The sequence below is a fragment of the Pocillopora damicornis genome, chromosome 5 (assembly GCF_964200805.1).
Source record: "Pocillopora damicornis chromosome 5, jaPocDami1.2, whole genome shotgun sequence".
Lineage (NCBI taxonomy): Eukaryota > Metazoa > Cnidaria > Anthozoa > Scleractinia > Pocilloporidae > Pocillopora > Pocillopora damicornis.
In genome coordinates, this window is record NC_142674.1 from 819,007 (window position 1) to 838,406 (window position 19,400).

The 19,400-nt window shown below is 36.4% G+C and overlaps 1 protein-coding gene and 1 long non-coding RNA gene across 11 annotated transcripts; one reads left to right on the top strand and one right to left on the bottom strand.

The window, feature by feature from the left end:
• Positions 1 to 1,350: 1,350 nt before the first annotated feature.
• On the top strand, positions 1,351 to 18,109 carry LOC113677246 (uncharacterized). Of its 10 annotated transcripts, none has more exons than XM_089207732.1 (6): positions 1,507 to 1,647; positions 6,510 to 6,564; positions 6,662 to 6,751; positions 12,868 to 13,001; positions 15,684 to 15,940; positions 16,471 to 18,109. In XM_089207732.1, the coding sequence occupies exons 4-6, from the start codon at positions 12,884 to 12,886 to the stop codon at positions 16,864 to 16,866; spliced, it is 771 nt and encodes a 256-aa protein (XP_089063858.1). In that variant the 5' UTR covers positions 1,507 to 1,647; positions 6,510 to 6,564; positions 6,662 to 6,751; positions 12,868 to 12,883; the 3' UTR covers positions 16,867 to 18,109. The 10 variants fall into 10 exon arrangements, with proteins under 10 accessions (XP_027049829.2, XP_027049828.2, XP_089063858.1 ...); XM_089207731.1 differs by having other exon boundaries at positions 6,685 to 6,751; XM_089207733.1 differs by lacking the exon at positions 1,507 to 1,647 and adding an exon at positions 2,395 to 2,647.
• Positions 6,954 to 8,396, bottom strand: LOC149044656 (uncharacterized). Its single transcript, XR_016186996.1, has 2 exons — positions 8,097 to 8,396; positions 6,954 to 7,333 (listed from the first exon to the last, which is right to left on the bottom strand). It is a non-coding gene; the product is annotated as an uncharacterized LOC149044656 (long non-coding RNA).
• Positions 18,110 to 19,400: the final 1,291 nt, after the last annotated feature.

Genomic DNA, 19,400 nt, shown 5'->3' on the forward strand with positions numbered 1-19,400 from the left:
TTTGTTCTTCATGTCACGAAGAAATTGTCCTGCATTTTTTCAAGTAATACACGCTTATAAACTTGCTTAAAGGAAACTGAAACCCTTTCAGTCATAGAAAACTCACTCGCCGAAAAGCATTTGGTATATACTTACAATGACATAGCGGTTTTCTCTTCAACAACTTAAGAAATAAATCATTTTTGGACACAGTCATGACAGATAACCACAAATCAAATTTCTATTTAATTCCCAAGATCTCATTAGCAATTAAAAATTATTCACCGGAGTGGATGTGAAGAGTTTATCGATATTGATATAGGGGGAAATCGTGATATAAGGAGAAATTCTGTCTTGGTCACTCATGGGAGTTATTGATAGTAAGAACCATCACCTGCAGGATGATAATCAGTTAGCGAAACTCTCTTCATGGCCGACTGCTCACAACGGTTTTACCTCAGCGTCAAAACATAATTTATACAATCCACATTAACGTCTCGACCCAAATCAATTTCGCGAACGGGTAATCAAAAGTGAGGTTATGTAATTTCCTATGATGTAACGACAAAAAACGAAATGAACAATCTTTCCCTCGTTTCAAATTAATGGGTTATTAATGACGTCCGTTGTACGTGAGGATTTGAGGGCTTCATCAATCGCGACAGCGACTCTCTTAAGGAAAACAGCGAATTAAAAATGGTTGTCATTTGCCTAAGTTCATTTTATTTATTGAGCTCAAAAGTCTGCCCTACAGAACTTGTGAAGCTTTAGTTGTAATAATAATTAATAATTTATTACTTATGTAGCGCAAAATACATGCGGATATGATCTAATGCGTTATACAATATGACTAAGCAAAATAAAATATGAAAACGAATTATAAAAGGATAAGAATATACAATTTGACCAACTAAAAAAAAGTATTAAAACGAACTATAAAATCAATCATGAAAATGCCTGTCTAAAGAGATGTGTTGTAAGAAGTGTTATGAGTCGAAATGAAGCATGAAATTTTGTCGTCAAGGTTCCCGTTTTGAAAAAACACGGAAATAAAGGCAATGTCACGTTGTTTTGCAGACAGCAACGTGTCGGGTCATTGTTCCTTTCATTCTAAGAATCTCGTTTTATCACGTTCTAGTTTCTTTCGCCCAAGCGAGACCTGTGTAGCTTCTTGGAAATTACCACACCAAGTCAATAATTTAGCCTCTACAATAACAACCGGAGAGTACGAAACTAGCGAAACAGTCTTCTGTTTTCTGTTATAAAAAGCAAAACAAGTTATGCGAATTAATATGTCAGAACGTTCAAGACCTAGAAAGGAAGTAGAATGATATGAACGAATAAATTATTTACCAGCTTCGGCTTCCGCTTAATCTGAGTAAAAACAATAATTCACGATGATCCATTTTTGGGTTTCAAGGAAAGAGGAAGTGATAAATCTCGTTCCTAGAAATAACCGAACGCGGAAGGTTGTATTGTGTGACAATTTTGTTATTATATAAAGAGTCATTTCCAGTGTATTCGTTTAACAGACACAATGACCTCGACAGAGGTACTTAATTCACGTGTCAAACAACGGACCCACGTGTCTACATTCTGACAAGTAAATTACGTATGGAAATGGTGATACGCTTGTGCGTTTTCGTCCGTTTGTTGTGAGTGTTTAAGGTGAGTAAACTAAAATTTGTAATTCATTTAGCTCTTGAACTTGATGAAGAAAAAGATCTATATTTCGAAATATCAATTCTCCTTTCTGATTTCCCGGCAATTCCATTTATTTTAGTTCTAGGAATCTTGCAAATTAATAATGTGCAACAAAAAAATTGTATAGGTTGACGAGATAATATAACTTAGATTTTAGATAAGTTCTAATTTCTTTAAAATTTACTTCTATACTTGGAGCATTTAGATCGTCGATTGCATCGCGAAATATCAATAAAACGGTATTGCGTTACTTCATACAGTATTAATATAAATTTTTCAATGCCTATCTCATCAATTTAAAAACTATAATGCATAGAAATTGGTTTGTTTTCTGAAGCATTTTCTAAAATATTTGGAGAGATGTCGAATCTGTTCTGTTTTAAACGGACCCCATTGTTATTGTGTGCAAATTTCAGATAGAAAATATTGATTGAAGTCATCTATTTTTGTTTGCTTACAAATTCGACGCGGTTTTAGAAACCAAAACTCTTAAAATATTTCAGTTCAGTCATCTCCGTAAATTGACTATCGGAGTGTAAAAAACGAGTTCTTCAGCGCCTGAAATGAATAATCCTAACATAATCTCTCTCGGCTTCAGCGTGTCGCTTAGTCCATGTTTCCTAAATACTGGCCAATCGAAGACCGGCAAACTATAATCAACAGCAGCGTACGTGCTTCGTTTCATCAAACGCGGAAATACAAAGAGAACCATTTTTTGCAAACCACAAAATTATTCTTCACAAGCGGAGCGGAAAATGGTGCTAATTTTGTTGATGTTTAAAACATCTGATGTGGTCGTGGCCGAGTAAAAATTTTAATAACTCCGACAACTAACGTAAACTTCCGGCACTCGGCTTCGTATTAATCACATGACACGATCCAAGGCGGAAGTACCGACTAGGATAGACAGACGGTTCGACAGTTTCGCTTCTACATGAAACCTCTGCTATTTGGTGACCAAACGGTAAGTGATTCTTAACTATTCATGGATTTAAGAGAACTTGTAGCTACGCAAATGACTTGTTGCAAAAACACGAAAGGAAGCATCGCTAAAGAATATAAATTCACTTTTGTCACGTAATGCAACATCAACACGCTTGCTAGATATTTTGTCATTAGCAAATTATTTCGCACCTGCCTCGCTGTGTTTAAAGCGAAACATGGTGTCTTATCTTTTTCGAGTTTCGAATCTAAGTAAATTGCGCACCATGTCAGTTCGTACGCGACAATGGTATGAATTTCAGCTTCTTTACGGTTTTGAAACATTCAATACTTGTTATAAATATCTTATGCCCCGCATTGCTTTGGAGCAGTCAAAGAAGTTTATTTAATTGAGGAAAGATTCCTTAACTCTTGGGCTACTGACGTGGTAAAAGCTTGAATAATGAACTCATTCCTAACGACTAAATGCTCGGATTTAACCAACAACTTTCAGATTTCTCAAAGTAATGTCTGCAAAACACTTGTGTCACATAAGCCATATGTTTCATAAGAGCATTTGCGGTCGCCAGCTTAACATTTGATGGTGACTAGGATGAAGGAGAATATAAGAATCTGACAAATCTTAAATCATTTTTAAAAATTAAGCAACAGAATACCGTTATTACACAATCATTTTTGTAACCACCATTACACAGCTCTTTTGAGTTCCTGTTATAATGTTTTTATTGATAGAGACTTTACATTTTCCTGTACTTTCCTTCACGCACGTCCGCCTCTACTCCGCCATTACCTTTTGTTAAGACGTAAGTTTCTCCAAGAGCCGGTTGCGCTTCATTGCCCTTACGCATTTTGCTTTGATTTATGATTACTTGTAATTTGCTGTTTGTCACAGTTAACGATTTAGTACTGATTTCTCAGAAATGATGTTCCACCGACCGGGAAGGGGTCAGGGAGAGTTGTCGTGACAATTCGAACTAAATGACCCCTGATTCAGACAAAGCGTATTTATTTTTTACACTTATCAAGACTTCCTTCCATGCTTTGTCACGCTGTTTTAATGGAATCGAATAACTACACTGGGAAATCCGGTTTTATAAGTGAACTCTACAAGACTACCCCCCTTAATTAAGCAGCTTAACGATGGATAATAGGATCTAGACAAAGGGGCCTAGAACGGATACCCCAAGTAGAGGCAAATTTATCAAGATCGTTCGTATCCCGCGAAACAAGAACTTATTCCTTGAATTTTGATCGGGAAACTTGTAGTATGAGGAATTTATCACCTAAAGTTTTAGATGAACCAATACAAGTTTCAACAGAGAGCTAATGAGCGATTGATATGACGAGAGAGGACCTTCTGTAGTATAGGAATGATATAATGTGGATTTGACCGCAAGCTGTCAAAATTCTGCTTTGAATCAAATGCACAACTGAACGCCTCCAAGAAAATTAAGCATGGTCAGTCATGGCAATTACTTATTTACGTCACCCATGGCCGTGAACACCATAGAGTGTTATTTTGAGTATCATGCGTATCTATGAAGCTGTGAGCTTAGGACTCTATTTCTTAGTCAGTTTTTGAGACGTTTCGGAAATGATGAAAAGAGATTGGACCAGTGTTGAAGAACACCAAACGTAGAACGCAAAGAATATTCCTGTCTTTTCTAAATGGAAATGGTTTTGCTTTCAAGCGGTCGACTCATCGATGGTTTTGGAATCGTAGATGCAAATTCAGCGCTTTTAAGAAAAATTTGTAATTTGCATGCATCGCACAGTGAGTTCCGTTTCCCTGAACTAATTAGCGAATTAAAGGGGGCACAGACTGAAAGTCTATGTTGAAGTGATTAACGTCAGTTAATTACAAGGTCGTGGACCCATCGCCACACTAAAATTTATTATATCGATTCACCTTTTTCGTGTTTTATAAACGCTGAGAATTTGAAATGCCAGTTGAAGGTAGAAAAATGTTACTGAAACGCTGAAGTTCTGAACGAAACTCGTCAACTAAAACTTCTGAGGGACTCGATATTACTGTTCAATATCACATCATTGTTTGGAAATATCATTCGTATTAAGTTCCAACGAAGCGTTAAAACACAATATCTTGCTTTGTTTTCTTTTTGGTTATTAACAATTATTCTCAACGGGTAAAAAACCTTTGAATCTAAATGTGCTGAGGCAGACAAACAACAAAGAGGCAACACTGTACTTAAAGGGAATAAAAATGATGAAGGATTGTGCGACACTAAACTTAAAACTTTCGGCTAAATTTTACAAGATAGTATCATCCCCTTAGTTTAAACAAGATTTGTAACGATTATTTTATTATACCCTTGAAAAGTAAGCAGCTAGACAACTCATTACAGTGAAATAAAGTGATTAAAAACACGATCCTTTCTTTCAAGTCGAGTAACAAAAAAAAAGAACCGGAAATTGTATCGCTTGGATCCATTACATATCATACTCTATAATGTTTGCTTGGTAAGTTTTGATCGCATATAACAGATCGAATAGCGTGGATATTCCGTCCAAGTCAACTCTATGTTTTAAGATGATTCAGTGTTGTGAAGGTATATTGTATTTTTCGCGTCACGGATAATACCCAAAACTGATCTTTCGCGTTCACAGAAAACAAACTAAGAGAACACGAATCGGGAATAAATTCACCTTTCCCGGGAAGATAAAGTGCGTCAAGAAGACTTCATGTCATATTACTTCGGATAAAAGGTTCAAAAATGGATATTATTTTGTGGAACTGATGAATATTGAAGGAAAGATGAAGCAGAATAATAGAACTTGATTGAAGCAAAAAAAAGGGTTAGATTTTCTCGAATATCTTGGCACATTTTTACATTTAAATCATTTTTCGAGCCTCCAAAATTGTAATTTTTAATTCAGGAAATTCAGTCACCATTGTCTGCAAGTTCGGGAGTTTTAGGAACATTTGAGATGGAGTGGCAAACCCTACACCGGAAGTAATTCTCGTCCTTTAAGCAAGGCAACCACATTGTTCTTTTCAGCCGATGATACTGCCATTCCTTAACACAGATTAATTCGTCCCTTATTAAATCACAAGGCAAAATAAAAGCCGAATTTTAAATCAAAGTAACTAAATTCTGTCACTTTATTGCAATAGCAGCACGTGTAGTGACGCCAGTAAGTTGAATTCACTTATTCCTTAGATAAAGGCCGAGCAAGCTACGTATTTTTATTCCAAAAATTGTCCATCAAAAACAACCAAAATAGTAACACAAAAAAAACTTACCCCGCGCAAAAATCGTCGTCGGCGTAATTCGGCAGGGAACTAACTAATGCAGTCTTCTACGCGCAGACCCGCGCGTTAATCGCGCGTGACCCGCCATTTCGATTGTTTTCGTAACATTTTTCTTTAATATAGCTGTAGTTTTGTGTTGTAAATCTAAAACAACTATGCAAACTGCTTAGATACTGTGGAAAACAAAAAGACAGGTTTTTACTCATGTAAGCATGACGGTAAGTTACGAAACGTCGATTCTTAAAATAAATTTTTGGAAATCCGGAATTTGATATCGTTACTATTACTCAGTAGTATGAACTCGGAAATTAATATCATGTCTGAGTGGCTCCAAATCCTTTTGGTGGAAATCAAATCTTCTGTCAAAAAAAATGAACGTTTTGTCCTTTTTAAAAAGGGCCTCACAGGAAGAAATGCTGAATAATTGTTGTTTGTTACTCTATCTTCTCAAACGAATACGTGTCGTTTGAATAACGCGATGCTTATATGAGGTCACTCCGAAATCGAAACTGATCTTGACTAAGAGCAAAAAAGGAAGTTGTTTTCTTCAACAACAACAAAAGCTAGAAATAAACCAAAAACAGTCACTTCTCTTCCCGTCCTGTTCCAGTTTACACGTTCTACACAATCTCCCGGTTGAGTGCTTTCCGAGGTTGCTAATCCTGGTAAGCGAAATCTCATTAATTTCCTACTTCCTTCTTCAGAAAGTTGACTCCAGTTTTGGAATATATTGCATCCTTTTTTTGTTGTCATGTTTTGTAGTAAATGGTGTTCGTTTATTTAAGATCACGCTTCGGAGGAAAATATCGCAGTCAACTATATTGAAACCTGGTTTTTGGAGCAATTTTGCTGGTAAGTTACCATAAAATAAGCACAGCCTCTTTCTGCTTCCTCTTTAAGCTGGCTATAAATTTGAAGACGTTGTTTCTTTTAGGAAATAAGTCGATAATTGAATCATCGACTAACCAATTTTATTTACTCGCTTTGAGATATTTACTGGATCCGTTCTACTTAATATTATGGCTGACCATTGTATTGGTGCTGTCGGATTTATTTTTCTGTCAAAGCCTCTCTCGTTAAACGTTAGGTAAAAATTTCGTGACTCACAGAGGCACTTTCTTCGAAGACTTGATTCGTAAATAATCTAATGAAGTTTTAAGCTCAAGCTATAGGCTATATGATAAGCCACACACTGAAGTTTAAGGATCAAAGACGAAAGCGAAGAAATACGCTAAGTGAATTGCTTCTTACGGAATATTTAGATTGCTATGATGTTGAAGATTTACGGCCATTTCTTAGTTCAGCGCGGTGACTGTTCGCGGCCAACAGAATATTGTTTGCTTTTATCGATAACAACACACTTTGATCCTTTGTCTGAATTGTAACTTCATCTTTCCAGCAAGGTTGCAAAAATGCTGTGGTATGTCACGTATGCTAGAAAAAAAAACGAAATGCCATATACAAAAGACATGATATAAAGTTTTTCAAAATAGATGTGGATGAATACCTTTGCGAATTTACAGTTGTTTGCAAAAGTCACTTTTCTGAAAGTTCCTTTGAATAAAAATAAGACTGTCTCTTTGGTGAGTCATCTATTAAACACGATATTGCTGAACTGTAAGAAGGAAGAAGGAAACACTTTTGTGATCTTAATAATCAATACAACTCAAGTTACCCCAAAATAACATATGCATCCTAGTTCATATCCTTCCGCCATAGCAAATTTCATCGGGAAAATTTTTGTTCGGTTTTTTTGTAGTTCCTGTATTTCGAAGATCTTAAATTTATTGAAAACGTCTAATAAGCCCTCGTCGGCATGAATCAGGGAAGTGAGAAATATTTCGGTAAATCTTGGAGTTACTTTACTGCCAGAGAAACATCGGTCTTTGGTCTTGATCGTAAGGCTCTTTCCTTTAAAACTTAGAAAATTATTACAATTACAGTCAAGAAGACGCAACATTAGACTTCTTGACGTCGCGACGTCTCGTTTATCTTTTTACTCAGTGTTGTGTAACGAGAAACGTTCTCACTTAAATCATCAAGTTTGTGAGTGATATTATTTGTGAGGAAGAAGACTTTGTTGTTGAAGTATAGGCTAAAAGCACCTTCTTTTATCTGCTGAAACTTAATTAAGGTTTGAAACTACGACTTTGACAAAGATATCACTTTGAAGAAATAATACCTAGTATTTTCTTACCGTTCAGCACAGCGACTAGACAACGACGGACAGAATCTGACTCGCTGATCGTTGATCGGATTCTGCAAGGAACTCAACCATGTATTTATAAAGGAATAGACTACAAGGATGTTTTTTTTTTCTTATTTTCAAAAAATTGCACTTTTATGAGAGAGCCAAAAATGCTAAACACATTTCTCTCCGTTCACCATGTTCACGGCCTTAGAGGAATTTGGCACGTACAAATTGTTTGTGAAATCAAAGGTTAAACACATCTGTTCTTGTCACGAACGGAAGTTCGCCATGTTTGATCAATGCCATGTGAGTTGGAGTGCTTGTTGTCTTGGTGACGTAGAGTGAAGTCAATAGGGGCTTACCACTTCCCCTAGTTAATTTATGCTGTGAGAAAGGATGGTTGTTTAATCTATGCAATACTGTAAACATGAATTAAGTTTTTTTTGTTAACATTCCCAATTCACGCAGGTTTAAAACCTGAAACAACGCAATTCGTCATTGGGTCAGTTCTGACGTTACTTTTAACACCAATGGCTGAGCTTATTGAGGGTGAAACTGTTTATGATGAAATCAAAATATCACACGAAAAGAGCTTAGTAGTTTCGTGGACTCAACTAGTAAAAATCCCTGCGGATACTTACAAAGGAATGATACTCAAAAAACTGGCAAGAGAAGTAGTGGACTCCATTATCTATAAATTTGGTATGAAGTTACATGAAAAAACACTGTCACTTCCTGGCCTGAGTTATTGCGGGGGAATGTGTCTGTATAATATCGGAGCTGATTTAATTTCTGATTATTTCTTTTTCTCTTCTCTTTTTTTCTCTCTCTGTTTCTTCCTCTCTGTCTGTCTGTCTGTCTCTGTCTTTCCCTCTCTCTCTGATGGTCTCTGCTTTAAATGGTTTACCCTTGTTTTCATCTTTGTAACTTCGTGGCACTTCAGTTTTGTTTCGCAGACTTCTCCTCCTATGTTCCACTTGCGATGTCATCTAAATACAAGATTGAACCTACACTTTGTATATGGAGCTCTGTTCTGGCTTTTAAAATGTCCTGATGATCTTTGTCTCTCCTACCTTTGAACGATTCCATTTTTATAACCTGCTTAGCAAGGTTAGATCTTCACTTGCATGCGGTCTGTTCATCAAACTTTCCATACCATAAGTTTCTTTTTTTTCATTATTTTATTGGTACTTTTTTATTGCCTTTAAGAAATGATCTTCTTCTGTTTCAACTTCGGGGGATCCAATTCACTAGTGTCCAGTCTTTGTTTACCTCTCATAGCTTCTTGGTACTTAGGTTTCTCAGGCGCAATGAAGAATTCTTTCTCTAGGTCATTTAAAATACCTATGTAGGGTTCTTTTTTATTGAGCAAATGTAATTAATGATCTGCAGTTCTGGACGATAAAGAAGAATAGTATAGTGTACAAAATATAATTTTATTTATTCAACTTTTTTCAGCATGGCACATCTTATATGTTGTGTCAGTTCAGTGACAGACAATTTCCAGTCATGTTACCCACGACAAGGTTTTTCAACTTGTCTTAGGGTGATATTTTCTCATCCTTTTTTTGTAGCAAAGTTTCCATCCCATGGCATGGCTTGGTCATGGCCTAGGTTGACTTGGTAAAGCATGGTATGACTCAGTCTACCTTGTCTTTCCTTTGTTTTCATGGGCTGGTGCAAATTGCCACACTATTCCAAGTTTTCTTTTAATCAGAGTTTGATTTTCATGGCCTGTTAGAATCTTTCAGTTCTCTCTTAATTTCATGCGATGTTTTAGCCTTTAAATTTCATCTTCTTGTAATTGCTCATGTTTGTCATTGGTGTCCAGGTGCACAATAACTCTTTTGTTTCAGGCACAAAACTGTTAATGTCATTGAACTGCCTTTTATCACAAGGCAGCTCAGTTTATCTTCTTGATAATTTCCTCTCTTTCTTTTCTTGTAACCTATTGTTTTTTTTGACGTAGGAAGTGCTTCTACATCATTTTTTGATGATATTAGTTGCTATATCAACCTGCTTTATTGGGAGAATTGTTTGTTTTAATGCAGAAGGTTCCAGGGTAACTAACCTCAGGGCTTCTGTAGCCCATTCGTGGCTTTCCTCAAATACTACTACTACCTTTAATTTGTCTGTTGAACGTATATTTTAGTCTAAAAAGGCTTGAAATACTTCAGTATAATGATATTAAACTTTTAGTCGAAATATGGCATATACATAAATTTATAAATTTCACTCTGACTCAAAACTTAAACTCGGTTAAAGAAATTAAACCTTTTATTAAAAAGATACGTTATGACCTAGCTGTGTTCGTTAATTCTAATCCTTTTCGGAATGTTAAATTGAAAATTAAGTTATAAAGCATATGGCAAATTCCCAACCTATGGTTCTATACAAAACAATCGAAAACTCTGTAAAACACTGTCAGCACGTTTCAAGCTTGTAGCATGTAACACTGTCACCGGACGTGGTGGAATAAATCATTTAAATACTGGGGGACTTTAGGTTTCGCAGAGAAGGCTTCCGTATATTTTGCGAATTAAGATTTATTTTCGTCTGTAAACAGAAGAATCGGCGGAAGTATATAAGGTCACGTTCACTCCAACGACTTAGAATCCTGACCAGTTCTTTAATGTCTCCGAAATATTTAGCAATACATGTTAGGAGATAGTTGTGGAGATTTGAGCGATGTTGAGCAGAAGATATTTTCTATGCGAACTAAACGAAATATCAACCAATGAATCTCACCGATTTTAGGCTTAGACAGTTACATTTTTTAAGAACAGGTAACAGAATGTTGAAAGCTTCCTCGTTTTAATGTCTTCGCTCGTAAAATTTTTACGACGATATACACGCCTCTTGTTAAATTCCAAGTTCAAAAAACTGTATCCATGAATTACTGGGGCTTTCACTTTCGATTAATACCTCGATTCAGAGTAGACAGGAAATATAGACCAGATATACACCCTTAAATACCATATAAGCAGAATTTATGTTTCCGGATCGCAATGTTTCGCTATCAAATCAGTGATATCTCGTTCGTTTACTGAGTTTCGTTCTCTTGGTCTGCGGGGAACCACTGATATTCTGTAGAAGATAATAGGGTCTCAAGGTAGGAAAGGGTAAAACATTTAACCTAGCTGGTTCGCAGCTGAATGTTTACAGCTAAATAGAACACTGTGCTTCAAAACAAATTTGCGCCGATCAAAACAGTGACGGACGAAGTTGGTGAATGATTTGCACTGGAAGCAATCAGGTTTCAAGTTCTTGACCTAAATCATATTATTTTAAGGTGAAATGATGTTTTGCTCAATAGTATGCTTAAAAGTGAAGGAGCCTGTTATTTCTTCTTGGTTTTTTGGCTTTTAATATGATAAACACTGACTGAACCTTAAGGAAATCGTCATGGGTAAATGGTTTCGAGAGTGTACAGGTTGTTATTATCAAGAAACAGGTGAAAGATATCAAAGTGAAGCAATTTAGGAAGCTAATATTCTAATTCCTCACCAGGAACAATATTTCGCATTCAACCATTTTAGCTTGAATCGAGCTCTATCACAGGATACATAAGCACTGATTTACCTCAATTATATAGAAAAAACTGTGTGGTGATTCAACGCAACTCTTAGCATCACCAACACACGTTTATCTTGTATTGAGACAAGTTAAAAACGACTTACTAGTTCCATCGCCGTCAAAAACTCTTTGGCTAAGTGACGTAAAGGTTATTAGCAAGCCTTATCCGTCTAACTATTTTGCCTTTGCATGTCATGCCGTACCAGCGTGCCCATTTTCTCATCGCCAAACGACGAGCTGTCTTCGTTGAATTACTGTCTCGGCATAGTCTCGGAGCTCTAGGACGCGAAATCCTTATTTTTTTTTCCCCGACACAGACAGTGAAACGGCTCTCACACATTTTTTGTTAGACAGACCAGTTTTTTTTTCCTCAAAGACGTGTCAGAGTCGAATATCAGTCCTCATTGAAAGATTTGGTTGGCCTCCCATTTCGATTTCGTGACATTCGTCCAGTTCCTCTATATTTAAGTCAACCGTTTTGAGCCTGGTAACCACTGTACATAATACTTATTGGCGAGGCCTTATAAGTGTGTGTTCTTCAGCTTAACTCGATGCCTCCAAAACATATTGCCTCTTTTTTAAGGCGATGAAACAGGGATATATGGGTAGATAAATTGGTGAGCCAATGGTATATTTAAACTGATACGAATTAAGATAACTCATAGGGGTGCGGCCGTCAGCGAATTTTCTTCAACAAGGAGGGGGATGGAGGGGGCTATGTTATAGCGTCTTATTACAACATGAGAGCATACCAAGGATTTTCTATAGATCACTGTTTATTTGGAACATCAGCTTTGTTAATAAGAATAGCCTGTAAGTTTGAAACGAGAAGGTTTTGTCTCCATTTTTTCCTCAGCAATATTACTTTATTCTATTTTATCTCTAACGTTAGTTCACAGACGTTTTGCTCCATTTCAAGTTTTCCCCTACCACACTATGTTTCGAGCAACATTTAATTATGATTTCAACAGAATACGTTCTGCCGTAACAATTTTACGGGCGAACTGTCAAAGGTGGGGGCAACTTGTTTTACTGCAATGGGGCGAAACCTTTATAAACCATAACATTTTCCATCCAAATAAATGTAAATCAGACGGTAAGATGAAAGATGCAAGATGTACCTTGATGTGACAAGACTGTGTCATTTATCAAACAATGAAATATGAATGACAGTTTAAAAGTTTTTTTTTTTTTTTTGCAGAGACAAAAAAACATTTATGACACTGTCCTACAGTCTTGCAGTCAAGCTTCCTCTCCCATTTGAGCAGCAAACTTATTCGACTACTGAAAATCACGCAGCGGCTCTGTCGTTATTAAAGATGGCTGACTCCGGTGGTATGTTTTTTTTTTTTTTTTTTTTTTGCCTTTCAAGGCACACGTAGAGGAGAGGGCAATTAGAATTAAATGAGCGGGATTGGGGAAATAGAAAATAAAATTCCAGTGCATTGAGCCCCTCTGTTGCTTACTGTTGCGCTAGCACTGGTTTCATGATTTTGACGCATCATGCCACAATTTATTCAAATATTCTCGGAAAGAGATCATAATCTCTTGTCTCAGATTATGCCACAGAAAAAATGAACGAACGTCTTCTCTCGAGAAGGCAAGAGAATAATGGACTCTAACTCGTACGTTCGACTTGAGTGAAGGAGGCCTAATAACGATGCATGTAGGAAGCAAGATATTTGTGGTAATTCCCTGATCAGACATTAAGAAGGGTTAAGTTAAAGGGTTAACAAATTTAATGCTTTAATTTTGCAGAAGCTATTATCAGCTTTTCAACCTAGTTTAGAAAAATATCATTATTTTCCACCGTCGAGTAGATCAACTTCTTGTCGAAACTGACGTTGTTATGAATGACTGATCTGCAAGATGCTGACAGGTTACTGTATTCTGCTAAAAACATGTTCAATAATGATGCCTTTAAAATACTTTTTCGAGCAATTTTTTCGTTAAAAATTTTTTTGTTTGCACCAAGTGTGGTTCAATCGTGGCCTGGAAACAAGGAAGAGCTATTCCCATTCACCCTTGGTTTTTTCCGCTTTTTTTTGTTCCATTCTTTGTTTTATTACGGGCTAAATAAGATTATATCTCAGTGGGCGAACTGGGTGTGCGTATGTTCATTTTTGCTCAGCACTTAAATCCAGTACCCACAAGTTAGTGAAAGGATTAATTATATATATTTTTGGATATTAATTAAATTAAGATGCATTTATTTGCAAATGCAAACAACAAGTACACGCTGTAAATTAATTTTGTTATCATGCTTTTAGTCAGCTTTGTGCGGCGCACATAGACTTAATTTGAGTTTCAAAAGAGGAAATACAAATTACAGTTCACGAAGGAAACACGATGGAAGTGACGCATTAAAATTAATTGATCACCAAACACTTCACTCTTTTCCTCGGATAAAATACTCCAAAGACGTAGACTTGTTAACAAAAAACAATCAAAATCATATTGAGATGAAAAATAATCCCTACTAAACGAAGAAAATTTTTAACGTTAAGATTTTGCGAAAAAGGAAAAATCCTTCGAAACACGCAAACGATAGCATACTGAGATTCTTTAATAAACAAGCAAAACTCAGGCCGCTATCAATAGAACTTCACAAACGGTGCATTTTTTTTAACAAAAATATTCCGGGTTTGAAAATAAGAAAGAAAACCTCCATCGTGTTCGTCAGGAAGCCACCTAAAGCCCCAAACGAACGTCATTCGGCCTCTGTTTTGCCGAATGGCAGCTGAGTGCGTAGGAAACTCGCACAAGCTTTTAGTATTTTGGTTTAACTTCCTCTCTGACCACCTACCGGTCATTTGCACTCATTTTGTCTCCCCTCAACATAATTTAAAGCGGGCTCACTATCCGTTGATACATAAGAGTTTCCTATCCGACTTAGTTCTTTTAAAACGAGTGCAGGTCAACTTGACAAAAATCACTTTGTGTGGAATTCGAATTTACCATGGCGGACTCACTGAAGCAAACTTGCTCAGGTAAAGAAAGGAAAAAACTTCGTCAATTTGGCCTACGTAATTTTGCTCCTTAATTTCGAAAAATTAGGATTTTCAAATTCCTTGAAATGTCAAATGCGGGCTCTTTTTAGCGTCGAGAATATGCTTACTCTAATCTTAACTATTTACAAAAAACAAAATCAATTGGTTGTTTTAACATTTCAGATTGTTGAAGTTTTTCCCAACGAAAAATCGAAAACATGATTTTTTTTGAAATTTACTTAAAACAAAAACAGTTGATTGTTTTAACATTTCAGATTGTTGAAGTTTTGCCCAACAAAGAATCGAAAACATGATTCTTTTTTACTTTACTTTGAACGCGTGTGTTTCTTTTGTTTCCCATGAAAGGATCCCTGGCAATCTATAATCTGAAATCTGTAAGGAGAAAGTCAATTTTAATTTTAAGGTCATAAATGTCTGAAGGCGTTTTGGTAAGAAGTCTTTCGCATTATTTAAAAAAAAAAAACCTTAAAATTTTTCTGGGTGCTTGCTTTCAAGGAACATCTATCGAGTTTAAATGTCAGATTTTCTAAGTTTCAGTTTGAAGGCATCACTTGGCATTTATCATAAGACATATTGTGCTTTAATTCTGTTGAATTAATGAAAGGAAAGGAGACAAAATTAACCCAATCGCTTGGTAAAAAATTATGAAATTGAAGAAAATATGAATAAATTGCGAATTTCAAAGGAAAACTAGTTTTAAAACTTTTCCCGATGTAAGCTCGCTGATGTTTTAACTTACTAGAGTGCTACAATTCATACGAGACCGATTTAAAGAGGATTTATCCGTTCATTCATTCAAACTTTTCCATTGTTTTCAACGTCAATCCGGATTAATTGAAAACAATGTTTTCAGGTATATCGAGGTGAAAACACTATATGTGTGGGCGGGATGTGCGTCATTAACTTCGTAAAAGACGTTGTTAGGAGGAATTAAAGTTCTCTCTTTTGTTTTCCTCGTGTAGGAATAAATCATATAAACATTTCCGCTTTTTTTTTTACATTACAGTTTCAGATTCTCTTCCCAGGAAACGCGGAACATCCCGAAGTGCAGTCCATTTGTGGGAATTTTTATTGGAGCTTTTGGCGGATGAAAGATACTCTTCGCTGATAACGTGGACAAAACGTGAAAAAGGAGAGTTCAAACTTCGCAATCAGGAAGAAGTTGCGAAGCGCTGGGGGGAACTGAAACAACGACCAGGAATGAATTATGACAAACTAAGCCGGGCCCTTAGATATTATTATCAAAAAAATATCATCAGAAAGGCAGGTGGAATTTTTTTTTAATAATCCTTGTTGACAAAGTATATAAAAAATTAGAAATTAATTCAGTTTTCGTTGGTAAAGGAAAAAGAGAGGGGAATTTTAGGTTCCAGCGGGATTCATGCTCACCATTTTGTTTCATTTTCCTTGTCTTTGTAAGCTCAAGATGTTTCTATTTCTTGAGGGGGGATTTGCACCAACTATTTAGGGGGCTCTGCACCAAACGTAAAGATTTTTAGTCACAAAACACACTGAACTGGTTTTTTGGATACAGACACAGATAACTCCCATTAAATGTGCTTCTAAAGGGGATGTAGACAAGTTATGGTGACCATAATGTTAAGGAAAAGTCGTAACTCGTTAAAAGTTGGCATTTATTTATTACCATTTTCAAAGAAACAAACCAAAAAAGTGTGTGGTCGTATCGATTCATCAAATAACGTGTTTAAAAAAAACAATTTTAAGCCAACTCAGAAAGAGCCGATACTAAAATGCATCTTATATTTACAAATTTTGTTTCGTTTAAATGATAGGTCAGTGGTCAGCGGTTAGTCTACAAATTTGTAGATCTCCCTTACAATTATAAGCCAATCAAAAATCTTTACGACAGTGGGATTCTGGAGAAGGAGGACCAATCAAAAACTACAGAGAAGCACGAGAAGACTTCTTCCACGCGAGAAGTGTTCCAAGTAATTTCTTATCCAAACTACCTGAGCACCCCAAATATCCCAGACCTCAAAGACCCACAAGAGCCAATCAGAAGTAAGCATGATCTTCACGTGCCATCTGTTTCTGCACGAAACGAATGTTACTTCAGTGAGGCGAGTCATGGAATAAGGCACATTTCAGTGCCTGTTATCATGAAATGTGGTCATCCAACAGCTCTACCACAAAAGGTGATCCCGGCCGATGGCCAAGCGCTGGCATAAAACTTCTAGTCGGGTTTAGCTCGTCATAGTAGTGCAGTTTGTTATAAACCGTACGGATAACCATGTAAGTGTCACGCAGTCTTTCATAAATTTTGGATAGAACAGATGTAAAGCAAAATTTGAGAAGACACGTGGGTTACGGTGCTCTTTTAAAAAGACTGAGTAATACTGTTTTTTTTTTTACAACATTTATTGAATCATTCCTTGCAGTTGTAAAATTTTACAACATTGATTAATTCATACCACTCTAAGTTGTATAATTTTCGAAGGTCCAGGTCTTTTAAATTAGTGTTAATTATATAATAAGATAAGAAAAGCGCATAATTTAGCGAGTGAGATTTAGTAGGTGCAACGAGATCAGGGATCAAGTTTTACCTTGTGTTCTTTTCGTGTCTGGAAAAATACAGCTGAACCCTTCAAACAGAGGAAAGATTATCAAACAAATATAATAGGGGGATCGACATCCCTTTTGATCAGAGTGTTCTCAATTACTTCCTGTTACCTTAAGGATAGTAATATATTTGAAAATTTCCTTAAAACACTCTGGTGACATTTTGGGGTTTCTTTTATAAATTTCGCTGATCAAATGCGCCTTCTTTTGAGATTCCCAACCCCCCCTAACCAATCTTTAGAAGTAGGTCAGTTCAGAACTAGTTTTCACTGAAGGAGTGGGAGAGGGAGGGGAGCCAATGTGAGTTTCGGAATCGAGAGATTTTGTAAAAAGTAGAAAATGTAAAATATTTTTAAGTGTTGACAGTCAACATCTTATCACTATAATGTGCTTTCGACTAGATTGTAAAAAGTAGGCAATTATGGTACTCAGACCTTTGGTTCATATAATATTATCTTTCAGAATTCGTTAGAAATAGACTTTTCTACATACCATCTTAGTATCAAAGAAGTAAAAATTTACATAACACAACCAATTTTATTTTTTTGTTGTTATATTGCAAAAGGAGAATATCTAATTAGATTAATCGACAGAAAACATTTTTTTGAAGGATAGGATCTGAATAGAGGTAATAACGAACTCTAGATGTACGGGCGAATCATTTCACTTTTTAGATATCAACTGACACATCCAAAGAAGTTGCGTCTATTTCCCCACTTCCAATTTTTTTAAATTCATATAGTGACTCATAAAAAGATATTAATGGTTTAGCTGTCGAAATATGAAAAAGGTCTCGAAAACAGTAACTCCTAAATACAATAAAGAACTTTTTTCTAGCCATGGTGAATAAAATATGTTATCTTGGTTTTGAGGGTGAGTCAAACCATGGGAGAGACTGACGTTCATCTCTCTCCAGTGTTTGCACAAAATATTCCCAAAATATATCCTGACAGCTTCTCCCCGTTGATAGTTTGTGTGTTCCCCAAACGCAAGACCAGGGAGGAGGTGTGGCCAAGCGGTTAGGGTGCTGGACTGGTCTGCCTCCTGCAGGTCGAGATTATCAAGCACTTTATGTTTATTTCAGTCGTTGTAAAGCGCTATTGGATAGCAATAGAAATAGTGCCATATGTATATAAAGAATTCTTATTATCATTATTATTATTATTATTTCTTCTCAAATATTCTTTAGACTGCATTGAAAAATGACACAGAGTGAAGTCGCCATCATGACTTCTTTAGCGCAGACACTTCTCCTAAGACACTCTGATCTGTCTTTTCAGACAACATCTGCATTGAAGGGTTGACTGATTAAGGGAAAAGTAAGCTTTTTAAGGATGGAGAACAGTAACATGGTGGGTTTGCAAGTGAGGATCAATATCAGTATCTGGGTAACTGCCCACCTACCCCTCCCCTAACTCAACAAGAGTCAATTGATAACAAGTTAGGGTTAATGTTGGGTTAGGGGAGGGGTAGGTGGGCAGTTGCCTAGATACTGATATTGATCCGCAAGTGACAACTGAAAGAAAAAATAGGCTATGGTATAAGATTTATTGAATCATGCCGAGGCTCACATCGTGCGCGCGGCGCAGCACCATAGCTTAGAAAATTTGGTAGCTTATCAAGGCGATAATACTTGGTCGTGATGCAAGTGTACGTCCGTAAAAATAAGACACTACTTTAAACATAAACGAACAACTGTATAGCAGGCTAAAGAAGAGGGAAAAGGAGGAGAAAATGAGCATGTTTGAGTATGTATGTAGCTCGCAAATCCATGGCATGTGCGCTTGTGTAATATTTTAAACATTAGTGTATGATTTTAGACACCGGAGTCCGATTTTAGACATAAGTGTCCAATTTTAACCACGGGAGTCCCATTTAAAACACTTATGTTTAAATTTAGACATCAGTAATCGATTTCTGACATCAGTGTTGGTTTAAGACACTAGAGTCGGTTTAAGGCACAAGCGTCTGAGTTGAAACACTAGTGTCGGGCTTTGACCACTAGTGTCTGATTTTGGATACTAATGGCTATCTTATGACACCGCTGTCTCAATTTCGACACCAGTTTCCGATTCTAGACACTACTGTCTGATTTGACAATTTGGATTTTAAACCCTCGTGTCCCATTTCAGACACTACTGTC

Coding starts and splice junctions, on each gene's coding strand:
- LOC113677246 (XM_027194028.2), top strand. CDS start 12,884: ATGACACTGTCCTACAGTCTTGCAGTCAAGCTTCCTCTCCCATTTGAG. Junction 13,002..15,683: donor AAAGATGGCTGACTCCGGTG/GTATGTTTTTTT, acceptor TTTACATTACAG/TTTCAGATTCTCTTCCCAGG. Junction 15,941..16,470: donor AAAAAAATATCATCAGAAAG/GCAGGTGGAATT, acceptor TTTAAATGATAG/GTCAGTGGTCAGCGGTTAGT.